Source organism: Belonocnema kinseyi, chromosome 6 (genome assembly GCF_010883055.1).
Source record: "Belonocnema kinseyi isolate 2016_QV_RU_SX_M_011 chromosome 6, B_treatae_v1, whole genome shotgun sequence".
NCBI classification, from domain to species: Eukaryota; Metazoa; Arthropoda; class Insecta; order Hymenoptera; family Cynipidae; genus Belonocnema; species Belonocnema kinseyi.
In genome coordinates, this window is record NC_046662.1 from 128,725,399 (window position 1) to 128,747,944 (window position 22,546).

A 22,546-nucleotide genomic window follows, 5' to 3' on the forward strand; every position below is an offset into this window, starting at 1 on the left:
AAGTTGGATTGTTCAGTTGTACATCTAGACGCCCTCATAAGATTTCCTAAAGGCTGTCTTAGGAGGCTTTAAAGGCTTTTGTAAGAGCCTCTGGAGGCCCTTATAAGAGGCTCTTAGAGTCTCTCATAGCTCAAAGTTGTAGGGTCATTATTGTAGATCATTTCAACGTCAACATATTTAGAAAAATGCAAACTTCTATTTTTCATTCCAGAAATAAAAACAGCGGAAAATTTTACATTCAAATAATGATTTTGATCTTGGGGTAAAATAATCTTAAAAGGTCATTTGAAGGTAATTTTAGTGTAGTGACTCTGGTTTTACTAATATTAGCTGCAAATATTTATACCTTGTTTAAGTTTAAACTATCGATTTTAAATATGTCAAAGTCAAAGTAAAGGTGATCATTACGTTCCTTTGAACAAAACGCTACAGCTTTTGGCCAAACCATTAACTCATATGCTGTGATCTTGTAAAGTTATTTAGGGCAGATTCATTACTATACTAAAATGACCTTCAGATGGCACTTGGAAGTCATTTTGACCCAAGGTCAAAATACATATATGAATGTAAAATTTTCCTCTCTTTTCATTTCCGACATTAAAAAGGTGAGGTGGTTAGGTTGGTAATGGGATAGGTAAGGGAGATGAAGGGCTGTGTAAGTCAAAGACAAAAAGTGACAGACTGAAGGCAGACTAGACATAGATGATGTCAGACTCTTGGCGGGTTTACTTCTCCCGCATCGAGCGCCTCTTCAGGTGGTGGATAGGAGAAAGCCTTCGAAAAACATGTTATTGGGGAATGAAATCCCCAGGGCGAACCAAAACTACTTAATGCAAGAAATTTAAAAAAACCGACACTAAAATAACCTACCTAAAAGTCGAATTTCAATTACATTCAGTATGAAACCACCACATTTAATCTCTGAAAAAGCTTTTTTCAACTTGGCTTTTTGCACTGATTTTCCGAAAATTTTATCCGCCATATTGGATCTGGCATCTCAAATTTGGCAAGTCTGACCTCAGATTCATAATCAGCGACCCCAAAAGCCCCTTTAACAGTAAAATGGACACAATTATTCGAAGAGTTATATTTTTTTCGAGCAATTTTGACGAAAAAGCTGCAGTTTTTTAATAAATTGGGTGAGTCTTGCATTTTTCGTCCATCATATTGGGTCCGCCATCTTGAATTTTGCAAATCTCAACTCAGATTGGAAATCAGCGGCCCCAAAAACCCATTTAACAGTAAAATGGTCAAAATTATTTGAAGAGTTCTATTTTTTCGAGCAATTTTGACGAAAAAACTAAATTTTTTGATGACATGCCACGATTGAAGCATCTATTTTGAGGTTAGAATTGCTTTTTTTTTGTACAAAACACGAGACCGCATCAGAAAGTAAACTTCATAACGAATTTTTTGGTGTGCGTTAAAACATTTTTTCTCAAAAGAAAACTGAACAAGGGGTGGCTGATTTGAAAAAGAATTCCCCATATATATGGTATATATTATATAATAATATTTACCACGTAAATGGTATATAAATATTCAATGAATTTGGCTAAAGAACAACATGCCACACCAGTTGAACTATTTTGATTATTTAAATAATTATTGTTTATTATTTATCTTAAAGATGGGGGGTTGTCGCGCGAAACATGCAAAGGGTATCACTGGATAGTCGACTCGATAGACCGAACTTTTAAGAGAGAGTGAAGACTCACGAAAGCATCCCTCTCCACTTACCACTACATTCTTACAGAAGAAGACAGGACTTAGATGCGGCTCACGGACGGGGTATAGATGAGACGCGTAGATGGTATGGTGATTGGTGGGAGATGTTTCACGGAATCTCGAGCTCTCGAGCCAAAGACCTATTACTCGGGTACCTAGCAACTTAATTATTAGCAATAATAACGCTAGGATTTTTTCCCTGATGGTTTAAATGAAAAGAGCAGCTCAAAAACTATCGAAATCCATTTTCAACCCTAGAAATTGAAAATTAAATTTTCAACAGTCGAATCTTTCTTTTTTAAATCTTTTATTTGAAATTTCCTCAAACTTTTTGAAAGCTTGAAAAAACTTCAAAAATGAATTTCGAAAACTACAGAATTTTCGAAATTTTCAATAATTACGGAATATACTTTAAAATTAATAAGGATTTTCCTAAAACTTTGAAAAAATTCTGCAAAATAAAAAAATGTTGCTAATAATCTTCCAGATTCTTTTTTATCTTGAGCTTGAAAAAAAAATTTGCATTTTTGAGGACTGTTTTTCAGTAAAATAAGTGCTCAGATATCTACGCAGTAGCGTACGTTCTTAAATTATCCCAATGAAACATAATACAGTAGCCTCCGCTTGAGCACCACAATGACCCACCGTGTTTTGACCGTCTTACCATAGAAAAGGTCAGCTGAGCCGTCTGATATGACACGGTACCCGAACATCGTGTTTAGCTAAAGCTCATTTACCCAAGCCTCTTAAACTGTCTTTAAAAAAACAAACACTAAAAAAGTTGTGGTCCTGGGCCCCGAGTTTCTTTAATCTGGTACTGCCGACCCATAGCTTACCAAACCAACTATGCCATACCGAGAGAGTGCGGGTTTCGAGCGATTTTGGCTACAGCGTATTAACAAAGGGATTTCTTGCTGCAGCCGGCTGTCTAGGCTCGACCAAGTATAATTTAATAATTTGTTTTCAACTATTCGTAGAAAAGTACATAGAAATTGACATATATTAAAAGAAGCTTCGTTCAACATTGCGATTATAAGTAACCTTAAAACCTTTGTGTATCTTATACTTTATGTAACAATTATTTCAGTTTTTATATATTATTCACATTTATACTTAAATCCTTATCATTATTTTCGTAAACTTTTTTCTATAATCGGGAAAAAATCATAAGAAATTAATTGTAGAAATATCATTATAGGCCTATAATGATTTTTCTATAATACTTTTTCGAAAGCAAAGCCTCTACAGTGAAGGCTTTTCACAATTTATTACCCACTTACTAATTTCTAGTGGCCGGTAGTTGCTCTGCATTAGTTTGAGGCTATACTTGTATTCAAATCTTTGATATTCTAGAATTCTGCTTCAAAGTTTTGGGTTTAAGATCGGTATCTATTAATTCTTGTTTTCCTTTTAGCATTTTGCGACTAGTGGCACACAAAAAAACTAGGGTTTCTGTTAGAACCAATTATTGGTTCCAAGGAAGCTGCAACAAAAAGGAACCCTTATAGATGGCGCAAAATTTTATATGATAATCCTATATAAAATTAAAATTGCAACAAAAAAGAATTTTTCGTTTTTACTGTGCAGTGGTGAAAGCATCCTGTGAGGGTCCATTAAAAAATACGGAACTCTATTTTCTGACCATTTTTACCCTCCTCCCCTACGTAAAGCTTTTTTTATAGTAACTATAACATTAACAAGGGCGCAATGCTAAAAGTCACCCGCTCCGCCCCCCTTTAGGCGTTACGTACTTTTTCAATAGCTCTTAATTAAATTCATTATTTTGGAAAATACCGCATTAAAAAAAAGTTTCCGTATTTTTAATAATGCCCTTGTAAAAAGACAAACCAGTTTAATACCATTCTAAGACCAGTTTCAAATAATGTTTGGTCTTTTTCTGGAATGTACACTTCAGCTTATAGTTGCATAAATTTTCTTTCTTTCTCTCTCTCTCTCTCTCTCTCTGAAATAAGGATAGCTGCCGGTAACAACTGACTGCCGGCGGGGACAAATGACTGTAGTCTTCTGGAGATCAGAAAAGATCATTTTAAGACCGCTTTGAGGCAGACCTGCCTACACTGTTGTCTGAAGTTGGAATTTCGTCTATCGACCGTGAACAAAGTTTCGGGACCCGTTAAGACATTTATTAGTTCACATAGAACACAGCTACCAAATTAAGCTTTCTTAATCATTTGAGCCTAATTTGGGCGTACCGTTGGTGTCACTTACAGAAAATCTACAAAAGAATAGCGGCAAGAAAAGATTATGTACCTGTAAATGCGTATCTCGATGCCCAGTTTTACCGTACGCGGAATTCTTGGTAAGGTAGCGTCGAATATTCTTCAAAATTTCGACTTCCGCATCTGCTTCATCTCTTGTTATATCCTTAGGCTCGAAGTATACCAATTTGCATAAAGTACCTCCAATATCCATTCCAAACCACGGCATTGCTGAAAATTCAATATTATCAATTTTCGTAAATCTTTCAAATATATCGTAAAGTGCTCAAAACTTAAGCTGTTCCTAAAATATTGCAGCCGCATATATTAGGATCAAAGCGTTAGTTTATTTACACGGAATGAATGTTCAGATAACAATAAAGATTCGAAACAGTTGGATGCAATTAAAACATGTCCAGCATAGGTCATGTGAACTGATTCCTATCTTACCGACGCTTTTTTGCCATATCCCTGATATGTCTGCTGCTGACCACCAAGCCGAGTTTTGTATAGTCCGGGAGCCAGAAACTGTTTGGTCCGCTATGGTAGGGCCTCGACATTTTCTTAATGGATATTTTGCAGAATGAATGAATGATCTCCTGAATCCAACGGTATGAGGCGATATCGCGAATTCATGGTTATCATCTAGACGCTGTTATTTAAACATTATGTAACAAATCATGCTACGTCCCATAAAATGATCGAAATTTTAACCAAATTTGTTGAGAAACTATTAGGTGTTACTAAAATCAACAATTTTTCATATCGACGTGTCCAAATGACAAGGTTCTATTTCAGAGAAACGAAATGAAAATGTGCTAAGTCGTGGAAACAAAATGAAAAGGCGCTACACAGCCGAGAGCGCTAATGTCTCTAATATAATTTATATGGGATTTTGAAGCTTCAAGAGTTCGCCACACGAGTTGGCATCTTTTCATTTTGTCTCCACGAGTTAGCACCATTTCAGTAAGTAGTATGCTTGTCAGAATTGGTTCTGCGAAAAAAGCATGAACAAGTTTTAAACAAAATTTCTTTAAACCCGATTTTAGTCTACAATTATTAGAATGATTACATCTTCTTTCATTCAGCTAAAGAATAAATTAAAAGAAAAAATTTGTCTGCTTCTTTTTGTCCAATAATTTATGGAAGAAAAGAAAAACTCAATTGAAAGAATAGAAATATTTAAAGATCAACTAAAAATGAGAATAGTAACCGTTTTTTACTACCTTTTTATGATTTTTTGTTATAATATAACGTAGTTAATGCAAAATTTTTAAATTAGATTCAATAGTATTTTACAGCATTTTAATTTGCCTGATGCGGCTCTAAGCTTAAAAAAATGGGAAGGCCGCTCAATGCCATACAAGCAACCGCACGCAAGAGGTTAATCTTGAAAGATTTCTTTTCTTTTAAAGGAATTTTTAATTTCCAGTATAAATTTTTCGGGACGCAAAAGTCGTAGATAAATTTTTTCCGTCTGCGTGTCCTTTATCAAAATAAGAAAACAAGACGTGAAGATTTGAATGATTATTGACTAAAATCATATTCAAGGAAATTTTGATTCAAAACTTCTTTGTGTTGTTTTTGCCTAAACCGTGGGTTAGATGCCTGTTATCATAATAATTAATTTCACAAGCGAACCTGGAAATTTTTCATAAACAATGTAATTATTTTTTAAATTATTATTTAATTTATTTTTTTACTTGTATTATTAACACCTAGCTAAAAATTGGCGTTACTTTCTTGAATTAAAAGTTCTTATTCTGATCCCTCTAATAGCTTAATTGGAAAAGCACCTAACCGGAAATCAGAATTTTTGTGGTTCGTTTCCCAATAAAGTGAAGATGGAGTAGGATCTTTTTTCGGGAAATAATTTTAATTTGAAAATATTATTTTCCATCTAGTCTTATTAAGACGTTAAGCATTTTCTGTTATTGAAGATTCTTAACTTGATCGATATTGTATAGATTTTCTGCCTTCATGGTTTGGAGGGTTTATCTACTGTCGATAAGGTACAATCTTTGATGATATAGTAGATAAATTGACAAATAATCACTTGTATTATTAACACCTAACTAAAAATTGGCGTTAATTTCTTGAATTACGAATAGAATACAGATGGTTAATTTCAATAAGAACTAACACATTCAGGAAAAATCTGATTCAAATGGCAAGACTACGCATGAGAGATATCTCCTTCTACCATTCGATTCGGGAGATCATCCTACACAATATTATCTTGAAGTATCCAAATAGACTGAGAGCTGTAGAGGTTTTTCGTCAAACAAAAAATTCTGGCGTAATAAGTAAATATTGACGTGACTCGGAAGAAAACCCCGTTAAATGCAATTCAGATGAGTCAATTGAACACATTTAACGGTAAGCGCCTCAAGGGATTTAAAAGAAATGCAGTTAACGATGTTCTTCCAAATCGCGACAGAATAGTTATTTGAAAGAAAATCCACTGCAGTAGTTTTAATTTATTGGTGCAATATTTTACTTAGCTTGGGAAATTCCAACAGCGAAAACTTTATCCGTCTTGAAAACTTTTTAACTAACATAACAAATCTGCTTTATTTCTTAAAAAATCGCATTTACCAAAATGATCTTTAAATAATTTTGCACTGCCAGTACAAAAGTATAATAAGTCTTATTCCTAGCTCACTTTGGAAACACATTAACATTAATTATAAATTTTGCCCTTGCTTAACGAATTTGTTTATGAAATTTAAATAAAATACGATTTTAACACATAAAAAGCAGAATAAAAAGGATTTTCATAAATATATTTTCAGTTCCATGTGCAGGAGTATTACTCACAGTTATCAGTATCTGAAAATTAAGTTACATTTGTAATGTCAAAGTGCTTCTGAGTATTTTAGAAATACACGAAACAAGCATAGGGTAAATGAAAGGTTGTATTAACACACGTTTTGTGTACATAAAGTCGAACTCAATGTGTTGTTTATTAACAAAAACAAAAAAGTTCTCAAACAAAAAAAAAATGAATTTTCCAAAAAATATTTGATTTTTTTAGCAAGGAAAATTTTTCAGTCAATAATGAAGAAAAATCTCAGTCAAAATGTTGGATTTGCAATCCAAAAAGACAAGCAAAACAGTTCAGTTTCCATATAGATCCATATAAAACGAATACAGGAATTTTCAAACAAGCATGGAATAATTAATTATCCATGATAGATACTGCCGATTACTGGTGAAACAATTATCTAGATAAAAGAGAAAAAATCTGCCTCGGCACGGATTGGAACCGGGAACTCCACTAATATGCTACACTGCGCTAGAAACGAGAAACTATTTGCTGAAGACCCGGTGGCATAATTTGTTAACGCTCCACTCATGAGTAGTGGCGTTTCCGGTTCAAATCGGGGCTGAGGCAGGTTTTTTTGCGTTTCACCATCAAATTATTCAAGTGGCGATCGTCAATATTTAACATCATAAATAAATTAATTAATTAGCCTGGTGGACAAAATAACATTCATTATTCAAGCATGGAATAGTTAGATTTATTTTAAAAAAATTTAAGACTTGAAACGATTTCAAAACATTTAAAACAGAATGTAGAGTTTTACAGATTTCGAACATCAAATTTAGAAACTTTTATTTTAAGTCAAATAACATATCGCCGAAATCGTTATAATGCATTAGGTACAGAGGACTCCCACTGACCAGGATCGACGGTAGCAATTCGACTGAATGAGGCTAAGCCGTGTGGCAGGGTAACCGTTCGCAGGTAGCTGGGATGGAATTCACCATGGGCGTAGCTTAGTTGCGCGAATTGACCTGTCTCTAATCCCTGGTTCAAAAAAAGGCTCTCTAATCCTACGGCTTACTTGTGCTAAACCTTGTACCTCTCGTAAAATTAAAAAATTTCAACTTCATTTTTTGAAATGTGCCTGAGAAGTGGGGTAATAAATAAATTGCTGGATCCTAATAAGAAATGGACGGAAAAATGTTGACTATTTAGATGCAATGCTTTCAGTTTACACCCAGGGCTCTGTAAATTAAATGGAAAATTTCAAACGGTGCCATATTTATTTGTTAAATTAAATTTGAGGATTTGTAGGCGTGCAGTAGATTTGCGTTAAAAAATGGATCTCCAAGATGCATAATTTTTATTTTTTATATTTATATATCCACATATTTATAGAGATTTTATGAGGCTTTCAATAAAAAAAATAAGCAAAAATCAATACCGTAAAGAAAGGAATAATGAAACAGCTGCGACCTGAAGTGCTAAAAAAGCAAGCTTTCGTTATTCCAAAATTTTTTTCATTGAACTAGAATACAATTACACGAAAGGAGTTTGTTATTTCGTTATGTTACGGTTTTCTTCTCGTACCTTACACTGTGATAAGAAGTTTTTAGACATATTCTCATGAGCCGCGTAAAATTGTTTATATATTGTACAAAAATTTAAATCTTAGATATATTATTTATCTGAAGTTGGATAAAAACCGTGAAAACAATTGTCAACTACAATTGTCCGGCGACGGATAATTTTTATCCGCCTCATTTTATCCAACTTCAGATTAATATCACTGTGATAGGCATTTTTTTAGATATATTCTTATAAGCTGTGTACAAAGAACATTGAAATTTTTTGTTCCAACTTTAAGTTCTTGCACTGTAGTAAGAATTTTTTAGATATATTCTCACGAGTTCTAAAATTTACTACGAAATGATGTAAATGGATGAAGACAAATGAATATTTTTATGTTATTATGGATCTGCATTATTTTTCCATCTTCCAAATTATTCTGTATTTTGCTCCTTAATTTAACACTTTAGTCTGTTTTAAAAGAGACCCCCTCATCGTTGAGCATTTAATCCTCCCAATCCGTCCCTTGAAGAGTTTTAGCGCAACTAAACTATGGCTCATGACCTACCTGAGGGGATTCGCGCAACTAAGCTCCTTCGTTCACCATCGCCTGCAATTTCGAATCCAGCGAAGGATAGCGTCGTTGCACACTGGAAAGGGAAGAGTACACAGACAACCGTGGAGGAAATTATGATTAAATAGAAGTGGTATAGCCATCAAGGGTTGAGGGCTTCCGCCCCCGCCGCGCCCCCTCCGTAATTTCGTAATCAAACCTGTTATACATTGGAAAACTTCATTCAATTTACAACAGCTTGTGTCTAATGTCTATTTTATGTGAGCTAAGTTATTAGCCATAAATGCTGATACGCCACAAAACATGATTTTAGCACACCAAAGATTCAATTATAAGCATGCCATTTCCTAATCCAGAACAACTGACTGAATGTTGAAATTCGTATGTGGAATATCACCCTCCATAAGTTTGTTTTATAGGGTCCAAAAAAAACGCCGTAAGTTAAAAAAAAAAGGATTTGCGAGTGTCTGGCGCTAGTTGTAATTTTTTTTACAGTTTTTTAAATACAAATTATTTCTAATATATAAAATACAACTTTATACTGATAACTAGACGTTTGCACGAATGTTCTACAATTTATTATTGTTTTTAGCAATTTTCTCTCAGGATAGATTTAAGGTCACGTTTTTTTCCAATTTTTAAACTTATTTTTAACTTTTCATTTAGAGAAATGCAATAATCAATTAAGTTAATGATTAATTCGATTTGATAAAAAGAACTGTTCGAGCAATTTTTATTATTTTAAATAATATTCTCTTTGAATAATACCAGAAATTTGTGGTTTTTCTGAAATATTCAAATTTTTGTTCACTTTTCACTTAATATGTTTAAGCGACTTAATAATTAGTGAAATTTATCAAATATAATTGTTTAACCAAATTAATAATATTGACAACATTTCGCTTTATTGCTTTCATTCAATTCTTTTTATCAGAATATCAAGTAAGGCCAAATATTATTTAATATATTGTTTACGGGAACAACATGTGGATACATGTTTATTTATTTTTGGGTTTCTCGAAGTTAAAATCACCGAACTGTTTAGGTTTTAAATAAAAAAATTAATTTTTTAAAGCAGATATTAACTTCGAGGTATATGCAAGCAAGAAAATAATCTAACTTCTGTTCTATAAACATAAAAGAAGGAGAAAATTCAAAATCTCATCTTATTCTCAATTATTTATACCGCCCATGAACTTTTAGTGCAAGAGGTGGCATCTCCCGGTATTTATTAATTTTTATTAAGTACATAAGTTATTTTTCTGATTCTCTGGCAAATCTCGATCTTACATTCATTGATTTTATGTAAGAGAATTAGTGGTACACACCATAATCTTAATATAAAAATATTTAGATTCATGAGATAATTGCATATAATTTGTAGGCGAAAACGTGGCAATGTTTATATATTTTTTATTTACTTTTATAATTTAAAAAAAAATTTTAATATTGTAACATTGCGATGTTTTGAAACTTAATTTCTTAAGAAAACTGAACTTTGAGGCCAGCTATTATCGAAATAACCCACTTATGAGCCCTAGGATATAGGCCAGTCAACAAAGGATTTTAAATGGAAATCATTTATAACAATGAACTAAGTTGTCAGGAAGCTTCCTTAGGGGATCTTGAAACACCACCAAAAATTCAGTAAATCTGGGGGGGGGGGGCTCGAGCCGCCATCTTCCAATATGGCGGCCTATTTCATGTTTTTGGATTTTTCTTGGGAACGGCTGTTTTTAGAGCAAAAATAGTTATATAATAAAACACTCTAAATTTTCTTCTGAATAAAAGAGGTTATATAAAATATTGCCATAAAGTGAATAGTTTGCCCGGAAAATTGAAAACATTGAATATTTTTGGAAGTTCATTATTTTTGCTTTTATGAGCGATTGCCTCAGTGAAAACGAGTGCAGTTTATTGTTTCAAGCTTGGCTGAAGGTGAGCTACCGTGCAATATCGATAATTTCGTTGTAGCTATATTATTTATTTAATACTGAAAATTATTTTAATCATTTTAAACACCTAATTTGAAGACGTTGCTTTCATTCCTCAAAGTAGGGACTTTTGAAGTATTAATCTGAATTATTTCATGGAATGTTAATAATCTTCTGCTCTTGTTAGATTGTCTTCGAAATTATTATTTTACAAATGACTTTCTATATAAACAACGGTAGATGTAAAGCCAGAAGTAGTTTCAAGCCGCGTCGAACAAAAGGTTCAAAGTCACTTCAGAGATTGATTATAAGCTTAATTTTAATTCGATCATTACTGAATTTTGATACGTTCATTGCAGCACCTTTTGAATGCTTCGTGCAAAAATCAGTAATGATATGATTTTTTTCTGATACAAAAAACGCGTTTGATAGACGTCAAATTTTAGCGGAAGAAGAATGGAGATACAAAAATGGTTATTTTATTATCATTCCTTTGAAGTATTAATCTGAATTATTTCATGGAATGTTAATAATTTTCTGTTCTTGTTAGATTGTCTTCGAAATTTTTATTTTACAAATTACTTTCTATATAAACAACAGTAGATGTGAAGCCAGAAGTATTTTGAAGGCGCGTCGAACAAAAGGTTTAAAGTCACTTCAGAGCTTGCTTATAAGCTTAATTTTAATCCGATCATTACTGAATTTTGACACGATCATTGGAGCACCTTTGGAATGCTTCATGCAAAAGTCAGTAATGATATGATTTTACTGTGCTTGACTGAACTAACAAGCCCGTTAGTCTCTCGCTTGCCCTCGCATATTTGCTTTGGCGGAAGAGGGACGACGATAGTCGCCTGTGGCCATATAAACGTGGTCGCTCCATGCCCTGGGAAATGCAGTTCGAAGCGTCCCAGACATATGGAAAGAGTTGAGATTATTTACGATGGGTGCATTATGTTTTCTACCGTTTGAAGAAAAAAGTGGGCCTGCAGTGAATACATCGTTATTACTTCACCCCCCAGACTGAACTCGGATTTTCCGAGAGTTTTGACACAGGTTCAGAAAAAGGCGGTTTTTAATATTAAAAAATTAATTTAAAATTTCGAAAATTTCCAGATGCGTTGTTAACTCATGAGGAAGGTAAATGACAAAGTCCCTACTTTGAGGAATGAAAGCAACTTCTTCAAATTAAGCGTTGAAAATGATCAAAATAATTTTCAGTATTAAATAAATAATATAGCTACAACGAAATTGTCGATATTGCAAGGTAGCTTACCTTCAGCCAAGCTCGAAACAATAAACTGCACTCGTTTTCACTGAGGCAATAGCTCATAAATGCAAAAATAATGAACTTTCAAAAATGTTCAATGTTTTGAATTTTGCGGGCAAACTATTCACTTTATGGCAATATTTTATATAACTTTTTTTATTCAGAAGAAAATTTAGAGTGTTTTATTATATAACTATTTTTGCTTTAAAAACAGCCGTTCCCAAGGAAAATCCAAAAACATGACATAGGCCGCCATATTGGAAGATGGCGGCTCGAGCCCCCCCCCCCCCAAATGTACTGAATTTTTGGAGGTGTTTCAAGACCCCCTAAGGAAGCTTCCTGACAACTTAGTTCATTGTTATAAATTATTTCCATTTAAGCCTCCTCATTCAGCTTCGTTGACTGGCCTAATAGACGAATCTCACCAGAGGAACGAAAGGCACTCAGGAATTCAAACAGTTTCCCGGATTGGGAAAGGATGCTAACGAGCCAAGAGATTATGTAGATGAACTCGAGGAATGCTTCGCATCTTTTCCGAATGCAAAAAAGATCATTCCAATTGGAAAAAAACAAGAAAATCATTAAAGAACTTAAATTACATTTAAAAGGAGTTTAAATTGAATTAAAAAAGACAAAGAGCTAAGCACGTTAACTCTTTGCTCGTTACTGACCAGCCATTATAAACTTATTTACGAAAATATCTCCTTTCCATGGTATTTAAAATTCTGACACTTGAAACCTGACAAAACCGTACCTACGAGTTCTCTCCTCAGGAGCAGATAACTTAACCGACCACTCATTTTGAGCCTCGAGAACTGAGTGAAGAACCGATTCGGACCCATCTCCCATTTTACTCATAGTCCGTTCAACTGACGCTCCATGCAGGCAGAGCGCGCTATAACGTGAGTGGCTGGTAGTCCCCATTCTTTGCTATAGGAACGGGTCTTCACGTCCTTCGCTTTGTGCGGATGTTCGCCGTACGATATAGCTTACTAAAGGATACAGACTAAATGTACCATTACGAGAATCTGTATATTATTCCGTAATGTATGTGATATTTGCTTTTATAAACGGTTGGATACAACTACACTAGGATAGTCCGAAATGGCGACCGTTAAATAAATGCAAGCGATCCCCCCAATTCGTTTCAAAATCCGAAAAAAGTAAACCTGTATTTTTTAAAAAATTTTTATTTTTAATGGCGCCTGTTGGGACTTCAAATTTGCATAGGAAAATGCATAGGAAAAAGTCACTTTTTCGTATTTTTCGAATAATTCTTCAGGGTTAGGGAAAAGTTGATATTAAAGTTAAAAGACTTGTAGAGAACTTTCCAACGAAGAATTTGACCTATTATACATATGGGTTTGACGCCCCTAACCCACCCCCACGGTACCCTGAAAACTACCCTTAAATTAAAAAATGTACAGTCTTCAGGAAATTGACTCTTTTAAGCAGTTTGTTCTCCTTTTTTTTCGTAAATCATGACTATAGGTCTACTGGAATGTTTACTCGATTGTAACGTTAATTCGGTTTTTTTTTTAGATCGGTCTCGCCAACTGTTATTTTTAGGTAACATTATTCATATTTTAAAATAATTTCCATTATTTAAATAAGACAATTATTATTTATTTTCAACATTTCATCAAATCATATTAGAAAATTAATCGTTTTTGGTAATAGAGTCATGATGTGATTTGTTTATCAATCAATTTTGAAAGAATTTTCGCACACAAAATTTGGATATTCCTCTTTCTACTAACAGTTTTTTTATTGAGTGCTGAAAGTCCCATTGACTACTAATGTGCTAATGGTCATTGGCGACTTCTACTAACAGTATTATAATATCTGATCTCAAATATTTATATTGAGAGACTGCTTCAACATTCTTAGGTAGCCTCTGCTGGAGATTTATATTCAGTAGAGACTTTGTGTAATTGCATTCTTGTTTCCTACTTTTTCGAAAGGACCCTCCATGTTGAATAGTGCTGCTTCTTCCTTCGTTCTCCTGTCCCTTTGTACCATTAGTGGTAGTCATTAGTTTCTCGGCTGTGACACTGTTAGATACGTTTATATTTAACATGACAGAATTACGGAAGAAAGTGTTTTTAGTTGATTTTGAAGAGCAGCAAATTATCAGAAGTAAATTTTCAAGCAATTTACAAATTTTAAGAGTTTTACTATATAATATGAGACACGTGAAGTTAAGTTTAAGACTGAGTGCTCATCTTGTCGTGGATATAGCGAAAGTTTTCTGGATATAGGCAAATCTACCGATAAGAGATCACCAACGCTGCATGTAAAAAGTAGAAAAGTCGTATGAAGAATACAGGAAGACACAAAAAAAATCCAAATCGAGAGTAGAGGTACAAGTAAAGAAGAATGTTTTTCACAAAAGCTGAAAATGATCTTCGACATCGCACTGCAATCAGTGTTAGAGGACTTAAAACTTTCAGCCGGAGCTAAATTATTTCTAACTAATCAAAGGAAGGAGAACAGAGAAGGATGTCTTGCACCCGTGAGAACATACATTGATGAAAAAAACAGACAACTGAAAATTCTTGAAATTCGGAAAAACATGTTCGTGAGGAACCGGAACTGTTGGGCAAGTTTCACATCTTTTCATAATTAAGTTTTACAAATGAAACGAAGGGAAATCCTTCACGATAATTATTTCTAACACTTTTCAACATTTTTTAATGTATCTCCGAAATTTTTTTTCAAGAAAATGATTGATCTATTTATTCATTCCTATCAAAATTTTTTCTATGTATTTACCGAAACGTCTTAGAAAGCTTAGAGAACGTTGAAATTTCATAAATACGAAGTATTTTTACGTATTATTAATTTCTTATGTTTATAAGAAAGTCTTGAATTAAATGCTGATTTCTGACGTTTTCTGACGTTTTCTATACGTTTCGAAACGTTTTTAGCGAACATTATTAAAAAGTTAAATCAACCATTTGTGATTATTAAATTGAAATGTTTCATTACTTTTAATGTTATGAAGTAAAAAAATTATAAACATCAGAATTTCATTGAAATTTTTCATTTGAGACACTCATGTGGAATAGGCATCTTCGACTAGTAGCAGTGAATCGCCTACAACTTTCAACGTCAGCTTTTCTTCTGAATATATGTGGAAATGGAATCATTGCCTGGTCCATCTGGTACCCAAATACCTCCGAAAATAAGCGTTTTAAATGGAACAGCTAGTAATTACGGCTTGTGCTGAGGCTCTAGGAGTCAATCTATCTTCTGCAGGTGTGAGCATATCTTCTATGCATCGATTCGGACAAAAATTCAAAATAGATTAAATTCTCATGTAATATCTGCGTTATGGAAAACCTACCGTTCCTGCTTCGTCATGTATACAACTAATCACGAACAACTATATTGTAAGTAAAACTATATTGTAGTAATCTTGGGAAGCTCAAAAGTATTCACGAACCGGTGGAGGACGAGTGGTATCGTAGAAGACTGCGCGAGATGCAGGAAACCACAAGAAAATTCCATGAGTGGAGGATCGTGGACGAAATGCTGTATTGGTACCACCCGGATCCGCTGCTAGATCCGATAATCAAAGTCTTACAGGCGTGGAAGTTGCAATGGGTGCTTCCAACGTGTCCCCTAAGGATTTACATTCTTCATGTACCTTCTTCCCTATTCCTTTACACGCCCCCAAATACTTATTCGGTGATGGGGATGGGACCTACAGTTTAAGGTGGGTTCCGAACTACCAAGAGAAACAGCTTTAAGTACTTACAGAACCTTTTGCTCTAGAGCTACCGGTCCCATGACTCTCCGGAGATGAACAACTCCCTCGGTACCCAGGGTACTACTCGGAGCCATACGTGGGTACATTTTCTCCTAATAACCACTGCGAGTTCATACCATGGGAACATGCGAAGCCCCGCCCAAATCGGGTCACCCATCATTGCCTAGCCACACGCTATTTCCCCATACGAAGCCGACCTTAGAAGGGAGGGAGAGGCTGAAAAGGAGCACTTGGGGCAAATGGTTTTTCTAAGCCAAAAGAGGTCAGTATCGATAAGCTTTGATCTTACGCAAGACACGATGAATCGATATGCCCCAACGACATCACCCAGTTGAGACCGACTGTATACGAAGCAATGGCAATAAGCAGGACAGAGTCGCGTGCTGCAGAAAAGGTACTTCTAAGTTTGCGAAGAAAGGCCTATATATGGGGGCTATGCACAGAGAAAGACGCTGGGACTAAGAGATCCGCGAGAATTTGAACAAGAAACCACTACGAGTCACGGGCATGCTCAGGAATGGAGGCGAGGCCCTACGCGAACCCTTAACAAACCAAGAAACGCGACTAGAATTTTAGAAACGTGAAGGTCGATAAGGGCAGAGCCGCATCCTTCCTCACCGACGAAGAATTATTAGTCGCAATGTTCTTTCTCCTAAAGGACTCCTAAAGGACTATGCGTATAAAGGGAAAGGAAAACACAAGACTTAAAAGAGCAGTTCGACGGCCACTGTCGGCCCGGCATTAATTGAGGAGTTCTGGACAAGAAGGCGACAGGCGCTCGAGAACGAGTAAAAGTATTGTCCAGGCTGTGACGTCAGGTATCAAAAGTGAAATTCGAAATTTGAAAAAACCAAAAATGTGGTTAGATAGCTCTTGAAAAATGAACCTGATTCTCCATTTACAGCTTTTCTCTCGGGCTGCAAATTTTCCAGTAAATAAATAAAAACTGACTTTTTTTAAATCGAAAAAACCATGTTTTCTCACATTCAACTCGCCGTAAGTAACTCGTTTATCAACTAATTAACAAATTTCTTTTTGAGTTTTATTCATGACACTCTAGATTAGGTTACAGTGTCCAAAAAGGGTCGAAAATTAATTTCTAATGTTTTCTTTTTTAATCTGAATGAAAAACGACGTTTTTAGACTTTCACATTAAAAAAGTGAGCGAGGAAGTTTGAGCTACGACAAACTTCAAGCGAACGAATTTTTCGCCAATGTATTGGCCAACTTTTTGGAAAATCTCAATTCGATTTGATTTTTAGTTCCATAATTACAGCGAGTTTATTACGAGCTCGCGACGCGACACCACAGGATTTTTCAGGGGAAGCCACCTGAAGCCTAAAACATCGTCCTTGCCCATCCTTTGTTCTGTCCACTCGCTCGCACTAGTCAGCGTTCCCGCGGCGTCCCATGAAAAATCCCGTGGTGTTGCGTCGCCAGCTCGTAGCAAACTCGCTGTTATTATGGAACTAAAAATCAAATCGAATTGAGATTGTCCAAACAGTTGGCCAATGCACTGGCGGAAAATTCGTTCGCTTGAAGTTTGTCGTAGCTCAAACTTCCTCGCTTACTTTTTTAATGCGAAAGTCTAGAAATGTGGTTTTTTATTCGGATCAAAAAAAAAAAAAACATTAGAAATTAACTTTCGACCCTTTTTAGACACTGGAACCTCCGCTATCCTTTTACTCGTTCTCGAGCGCCTGTCGCGTTCTTGTCCAGAACTCCTCAATTGATAGCGATATCACACGGAGCCTGTTGGAGTTAGCGCCGTTGATTAAAGCGCAAATCGTCACAATAGAAAATGAAAAGAGGGGCATCCTCTGCGAGGGCGAGTAGAGACGAACCCGCGAACATGTCCAAGTCCGAGGGATCCAAAAGGCGTAATAGTTAGGGCGCCCAATACAGAAAGAACTGATGAAAATCGTCGAAGGGAAAGTCGACACCGTCTCCAAAAATGGGCAAGATAATCAGGTGATAATGGGACTGATAAAATCAAATGACAAACCGGCGGTATCGCCAGATGAAATTCTTTCGTTACCGTTGCGATTGAAAATGAAGGAGTCTCCGAGGGAGAACAAAGAGCTTACCTTCTCAGTCTTTACGACTGCCCGAATTAATAATACCCCTAAGGTTATTACTTTAATCGATGGCAATGCATCCCGAACAGTGATGGAAGACACTGGCTTGGCCATAGCAGAGGGGTACAGGGCGACTCTGCACATGGCACCGACCCCAAGAGGTTATGACTGGTGATGGTACACTCAGTTAGGTCTAGGCCACGTATTATCTCCCTACCGAAATCGATTGTATTTCGCGAATGATGAAGATCCATATTGTCCTGAGCATGCGTGAACAGGTGTTTCTGGGTATGTACTTCATCCATACATGCAGAATCGTACACGATGGCAGCAAACGAGCATAGTGAATGACGGACTACACGGAAACAGTTCACCATTATACAGAGGAAGGTAACGAGTTAGAAGTCGAAAGAAGGGATGGAAATCCGACAACGTTAAATCAGTGTTGCGGCCTCAAAAAAATAACTCTCCTGAAGTATTTCTAGCAACCAATCGCATAGCTCATAGCATAGATGATGGATTACACCCACCGATAAAATATAGGATATTTTAATATAGGTTTCCCGAGATCAGTAAAGCAATTGGGGCATCGATTTTAACGCGACCTGATTTTGAGATCCCATTTTTTCTCTATACCGACGTTAGCGGTTTTGGTATCGGAGCGGTCCTGAAGCAAAAAGAAAACGGCTTAGAAAAATGTACAGTTTTAGCGAAATCCCGAATAGTTGCTTTTACATCTTTTGCCATTTTATCCATTTTATGCATATATATCAATTGTCGAGAATGGGAAGTGCCGCATATACTGGAACTTTATATTCTCGACAATTGTTTCTGTTGCTCACTCGAGGCCTGACATGGTTCTTCTTGACTTCGAGAAGCGAACCATGTTCGTTATCGAATTTTCGGCACCAGCTGACAAAAACATCATAACCAAGGAGAATGAAAAGAAAGAGAGGTATCGAGACCTTATAAGGGAGTTGTAACGATTGTACCCGGAATATTCTGTTAAACTAATCGTCCTTATCATCGGCGCTCTTGGAGGTGCCAAGCTTCCACTTGCTAATGGCCTAAAAAGCATCCCTGTGTGTCAACAATATGCTAAAACACTTGCGGGAAAAATGCAGAAGGCGGTAGTCCTTGGGTCGCTCCGTGTTCTTAGAGTGCACGAGGCTTTTGCTGAACCGTCGTATTGATTCCTTTACAGACTGTAACCACATATCTCACGGTCGTGAGACGTGGTTGTGGCTGAAATTTTACCGCAATTTCGCTGCGAGCGGGTGAATTTTCCAGATTAGCACCCGCTCCCGGCGAAATCCTGCGGTTGTCCTTATGATAAATTTTTAATTATATATATATATATACTCTCTTTCTTTTCATTCTCCTTGGCTATGATGTTTTTGTCAGCTGGTGCCGAAAATTCGATAACGAACATGGTTCTCTTCTCAAAATCAAGAAGAAACATGTCTGGCCTCGAGTGTGCAGCAGAAACAATTGTCGAGAATATAAATGTTCCAGTATATGCGGCACTTCCCATTCTGGAAAATTGATTCGATTTCCCTAGGAGCGTTTAGGATATGACAATAAGGCACTCTTAGTGCCACATTGTGCCTTTGGACGTAGATCGTTCCCGCATGAGTTGGACAACTAGATAGTATGTGAGCTTAATGCTCGGGTTGTGCATGGCAACCCCTGCAGTTATCATCGGGAATGTCTTAGCTCAAAATGTAGCGACAGTATGTTAAGGTGGAAATGATACCGTCTTGGCATGTCAAAATGAAACCCTCCGTACCAGACTTCAATCCGGGCGATTTAACGAAAGACATTCATGTGCATAACCTTTCTTGTCCCGATATCAAGATATCTGAGCTCGCTCTTCGTCCATGGAACTACTCCAAATGAATAGAGTACTACCGGGACCGCAAGCATGTTCGTTGCAAATACTTTGTTCCTCGCCGACAGTTCGGAAGATCAAATCTGCCGGATGAGGCTTATGTATCTGCTTCGGAAAGTATCCTTTCTAGATGTCATATCCTGAATGCGGCTCTGTGGCACGCCCAGTTGTGCATCAGTCTCTCCAGCGCATAGGTGTCGTATAGCACTTCTATCAACGAGCTCAGGGTCTTCAGGGATGCCATTAAGTTTTTCTCGCTTCGACTAAACCTTGGCGCATTTGTCTAACCAAAATTCCATTCCAATTTCCTAAGTATATCGTTCGACAATCCCTAGAGCTAGATGGAGTTCCTCTTTGTTGTTAGCATAGATCTTAAGATATTCCATTTAAAATACATGAGTTTCATTGTACTTTCGATCTGCAGGTTTGCCGCACAAGTACCCGTCGGAATGGCGAAGTGCTAGAGATAGTGGCAGATTTGACTCGTTAAGTGTGTGATAACGGGTCCGGAGTTCGCGCGCGAACTATCGAACCTTGGCGGTAAAATTCTTGCCAGATGTGATGTAGTCAATCACACACTGAATGCGGGACGCGTACTGTCTTGCCCAGCCTATCTTTATGGCAAGTTGATGCATTCGTATTTTGGTCTTATGATCAACCGTTAGTTTTGTTTTACGGCTCGCATCGGCCAAAGCTCTCGCTGCATTATTAAAGCATCGCTCTTCCTGTTTTGGATCACTGCCCGCAGTTGGTCTTAGTGTTGCCTCTCTTTCACTGTTGTCGGCTTGTTCTAGCTGTGGTAGAGTAGGCGTTCCGCTTACATGGCCCCTTTTTTGGAGTAGTTCGGCATGGTTTCGCAGAGGTTGATGCAAAAAGTGCAATAGCTCCGGGTGTTTCTCGCACCACAGAGCATGCAGCCGAGCCTTTCAGGGGCCGCACTCGCATCGTAGCACTCTAGGAAGTGGTGATTCAGTCGCTCCGTCCACCCAAAGGTCCCGAGATTCCGCCGATCCATCGCATTGAATCCATCTTCATTGGCTCCCCCAGCTCTACAGTGGTCGACATTGTTAGTACAACTTACTACAACTATGTTTGGTTTTGCCATTCTTGTTCCCACGCGAAGCTAGGGAAAGGGGTTTGTCCATCCTTGTAGTGCCCCGCATGCAAGGATAATGCTGCGTACTCAAATAAAAATTCGATTGTGTTAAGTATTGGTTAAAAAATTGATAATTGTTGCTGCAAAGTTCATGTGGTCTCTTCCAAATTCGTATTATTTATAGAAAAAAATTTCAATACATTTTGTTTAAAATTTAACCACTTTTTAAAAATTTCTTTTGTTTTTTTGTGGAAAATTAATGTATTTAAATGAAAATTCAATCATTTCCTTTTTGGCTTACGAATGTATCATTTTTATTACAAAATTCATGCACTTTGATAAAATTACGTCTCTTTGTGCAGAAAATTCAATTTAATAATTAAAATTGTACATTATTATAGGATAACACTTGGTATTACATATTTGAACTCTGTTACTGATTAAACCTAATATCATCCATTATGGGTCATATTTCGGAGGTCGAGTAGTAAAACCATAGCCGTAGGTTTTGCTACTGTGCTAAAAAGCATCACCAAAGACCATGGTTATTTCTCGTGGTCCTGTGATTCCTTAATTCCTCGCGTAAAAACGTGTGTAACCCCACAAAAGCCTATAACGAAATGATGCGAGAACGTGCTATTAAGTAAATATTTTTTGATAATGATGATCACTGACCCAAAACTCTTATTTTTTCTCCATCTGTCAAATTCCTCGAAGGTTAGCTCATATTTAACCTTAGATTTTTGGGCTAATAAATCTTGCTTTGCTTATTTCACTTCGTCATTTATGTTGAGGGGTGGGATTTTTGTTGTTTTTTCCATGATTTTGAATGTACGAAGATTTAAAATTACAAAACTTTGCGACGTAATTTCTGACAATTAAAGGTTTTACGGATTCTGAAAAATTGCACCCGCTTCCAGCGAAATCGCGGTAAAATTTCAGCCATAACCACGTCTCACACCCGTGAGATAGGTGGTTACAGTCTGTAAAGGAATCAATACGACGATCCAGCAAAAGCCTCGTGGACCCTAAGAACACGGAGCGACTCAAGGACAACCGCCCTCTGCATTTTTCCCGCAAGTGTTCTAGCATATTGTTGACACGCAGGGATGCTTTTTAGGCTATTTGCAAGTGAAAGTTTGGCACCTCTAAGAGCGCCGATGATAAGGACGATCATTTTAACAGAATATTCCGGGTACAATCGTTGCAACTCCCTTATAAGGTCTCGATACCTCTCTTTCTTTTCATTCTCCTTGGCTATGCTGTTTTTGTCAGCTGATGCCGAAAATTCGATAACGAACATGGTTCGCTTCTCGAAGTCAAGAAGAACCATGTCAGGCCTCGAATAAGCAACAGAAACAATTGTCGAGAATATAAAGTTCCAGTATATACGGCACTTCCCATTCTCGACAATTGACTCAATTTCCCTAGGAGCATTTAGAGGAGCGATATTAAGGTGAATGCCGTAGGAGTGACAGAGATGGTAATAAAGTACTCTTAGTGCCGCATTGTGCCTTTGAATGTAGGTAGTTCACGCGTTTGTTGGACAACTAGATAGTATGTGAGCTAAATGCTCGGGGTGTACATGGCACGCCCTGCAGCTATCATCGGGAATGTCTTGGCTCAAAATGTGGCGACGGTA

The 22,546-nt window shown here is 36.5% G+C and overlaps 1 protein-coding gene across 4 annotated transcripts in view; it reads right to left on the minus strand.

Annotated features, from left to right (window-relative positions):
• LOC117174080 (pantothenate kinase 3) overlaps window positions 1-22,546 on the minus strand; it is a 267,760-nt gene that overhangs the window by 220,423 nt on the left and 24,791 nt on the right. For 3 of the 4 annotated variants that reach the window (XM_033362763.1, XM_033362762.1, XM_033362764.1), the window contains exon 2: window positions 4,000-4,178. In XM_033362763.1, the coding sequence (XP_033218654.1) occupies window positions 4,000-4,178 (179 nt within the window). Of the gene's footprint in view, window positions 1-3,999; window positions 4,179-4,397; window positions 4,600-22,546 lie in introns of all 4 variants that reach the window. The other variant, XM_033362761.1, reaches the window with a different exon arrangement.